The sequence below is a fragment of the Galeopterus variegatus genome, unplaced genomic scaffold, assembly GCF_000696425.1.
Source record: "Galeopterus variegatus unplaced genomic scaffold, G_variegatus-3.0.2 Scaffold2594, whole genome shotgun sequence".
Lineage (NCBI taxonomy): Eukaryota > Metazoa > Chordata > Mammalia > Dermoptera > Cynocephalidae > Galeopterus > Galeopterus variegatus.
The window spans coordinates 131,190-133,652 of record NW_007728705.1 but is presented as its reverse complement, the minus strand read 5'-3'; the positions used below and the strand labels follow the sequence as shown (position 1 = coordinate 133,652).

Here is a 2,463-nt window from a genome sequence, read left to right as displayed (position 1 = left end):
ACGGAAAAAAAAAAAAAAAAAAAAAAAAAAAAAAAGTTGTAATAATTATTTCTCCCAGACTCTAGATCATAAGGCAGAGATTATCAAAATTAGGTTATAATACACCAATAAAATATTTGTGTAGATATTTAGTTTACGAAATGCTTTCACACCCACTATCTGTTTAATTCTTACGACCACCCTGTAAATTGGATTATTGACCCTACTGTACTAATGTGAATACTGAGGTTCAGAAAGGGTAGGTGGTTTGTGTAAAAGTAGTCATACAGTTAATGCCAACTCCGATAATAGGATCAATCTCATAAGGTTGTTCTGGGGATTACATTGATTAGTGTGTATATTACTGTATATGACACCTAGCAATATCTATATGAGTATTAATTAGAAGTGGTGGTGGGGGCCGGCCCGGTGGCGCACTGGATAGTGCGCCGCTTGGGAAGCGCGGCGGCGCTCCCGCCCGAGGGTTCGGATCCCACATACAGACCGGTTCCCGCTCACTGGCTGAGCGAGGCGCCAGAGCAGCACCGAGGGTTGCAATCCCGTTGCCGGTCTCTGGTCCGGTACAGGGGCAACACTGAGAGTTGCGATCTGTTGCCAGACACGGAAAAAGACAAAAAGACAAAAAAAAAAAAAAGAAGTGGTGGTGGTACTAGTAGTAACTGTAGTAGTGGCAGTGATAATAGTATTTCCAAAATCCCTGAGATGAGAATTTTCTCATTTTACATACAAGAAAACTGAGGCTCAATCAAAGCAATTAACACGTTCAAGGTCAAACAGCTAGAGTTTCAACACCAAAGCTAGTCACCTCCCAAACCCATAATCTCTCTGTTATATTGCTGCACTGTCAATCCATGTTTTCTGATAGCAATCTTCAGTAGAACCTTATCTCATTAAAAAGTGGGAAAGGTTGGGGTTGGGGGGTCCTTGTCATCTCTAACCTCAATGAAGAATAAACAAAATGAAAAATGTTTGAGAACCATTCTAATGATTGACCTGCTAAAGTGATGTTAATGGTCCTAACTCTCTGTGGGGATTCAAATAATACAATTTTAACACTGACTTTGACAAAAGTTTAGAAAGATATATGCTCTATTAATTTTTTTGCCTACTATATTGGTGAACACTAGGGTTTTGAAAATTACTGTTGATATATATGTTTAATGAAATAGAATTTCCATAAAACTCAAAGGATTTTTTTTAATGTGTGAAAATAATGGAAATATATTTCTCCCTCATCTGGTCATCCTATCAGATGATATGGGCAAATGTTGGGGCAATCACAGTTGAATCCCTTCCTATCCCAAACATCTTTTCTACCCTAACAGCCAGTGAAGACTGGTCGAAAAGGAGTTTCCAGTCTTTATGTAGACCATTTTTAGAAGGTTTCCATCTTCTGTCTCTCTCTATTCCCCATTCCATCATTCCATTGTATTCCCAATTAGCAGTTATACCAGACAATAATTTTTGTTTCGCAGTTTTGCTTCTATTAGCCACACCTAACTGGCTGCAAACCTTTCCCATACTTTCTGTGAAAGGTGTATATGTGTAGGCATCACACACACACACACACACACACACACACACACACACCCCAAGCAGGACTGTGTGACTACTTCTTGCCCACACTGTAATAAAAAAGATTCTGTGAATGGACATGCAATATATGGGCAGACAGTAGTGATTAAGACCACAGCGTTAGCAAGTCAGACTGCCTGAGATTGAACGCTGCTTACAGTACTTACTAGACGTGTGACATTTGGCAAGTTTCTTCACTTCTCTGTGTCACAGTGTCATCAACTAAGAAATGAGAATAATGAGACTAAATGCCTCATAGGTCTGTTGTGAGGATTAAATAAATTAATATATGGCAAGATTTCCAAACAGATCCTAGCACAGCATGAGTACGTCATCAATATTAGTTTTCCTAATGGGAATGAAGACGATGATAATAATTAAGATGGTGATAAAGCTGCTGCTGCTGCTGCTGCAGATAAAGACAGAAAATCAGGAGCTCTCTACCACCAACTGGCTGTGAAAATGAAGTGAATCTCTTAACTTCTTGGTGCCTGTTTCACCTTCTACGAAATAAGCAAGTTGAATTCTGTTAGAAAAGTCCAAGAGTACTTTTTTTTAAGTAGCTAACTTCAAATGTTTTTATTAGAAATTTTCTAGATTAAATAAGTGGATCAAAGAAGAAATGCGGTAGCTTTTTTAAAAAGCAACAAAACTCTGCTACGTAAACATCTCTAATTTTTGTTTTATTGTGTTTGTTTTTTACAGATTCCAGTGACAGGTGCATCCCTGCTCCTGTAGTTATTGCTTCTCTCTCCTTTTTGACCAGTGTCGTCATCTCTTCCAAAAATGGAGTATAAACGAATCTTATGGCTTTTTTTTTCAATATTTAAATTAAAACTTGTTATTGGCTAGAACTGGGAATTTGCCAGGGAGGATGATCCCATCATA

The 2,463-nt window shown here is 38.2% G+C and overlaps 1 protein-coding gene across 1 annotated transcript in view; it reads left to right on the top strand.

Annotated features, from left to right (window-relative positions):
- The window catches only part of ART4 (ADP-ribosyltransferase 4 (Dombrock blood group)), a 13,427-nt gene extending 10,976 nt beyond the window's left edge, over positions 1-2,451 (top strand). Inside the window, exon 3 of the mRNA XM_008582375.1 lies at positions 2,281-2,451. Coding sequence (XP_008580597.1) covers positions 2,281-2,372 — 92 coding nt within the window. The 3' untranslated portion in view covers positions 2,373-2,451. The remainder of the gene's footprint in view (positions 1-2,280) is intronic.
- The last annotated feature ends 12 nt before the right edge of the window (positions 2,452-2,463 follow it).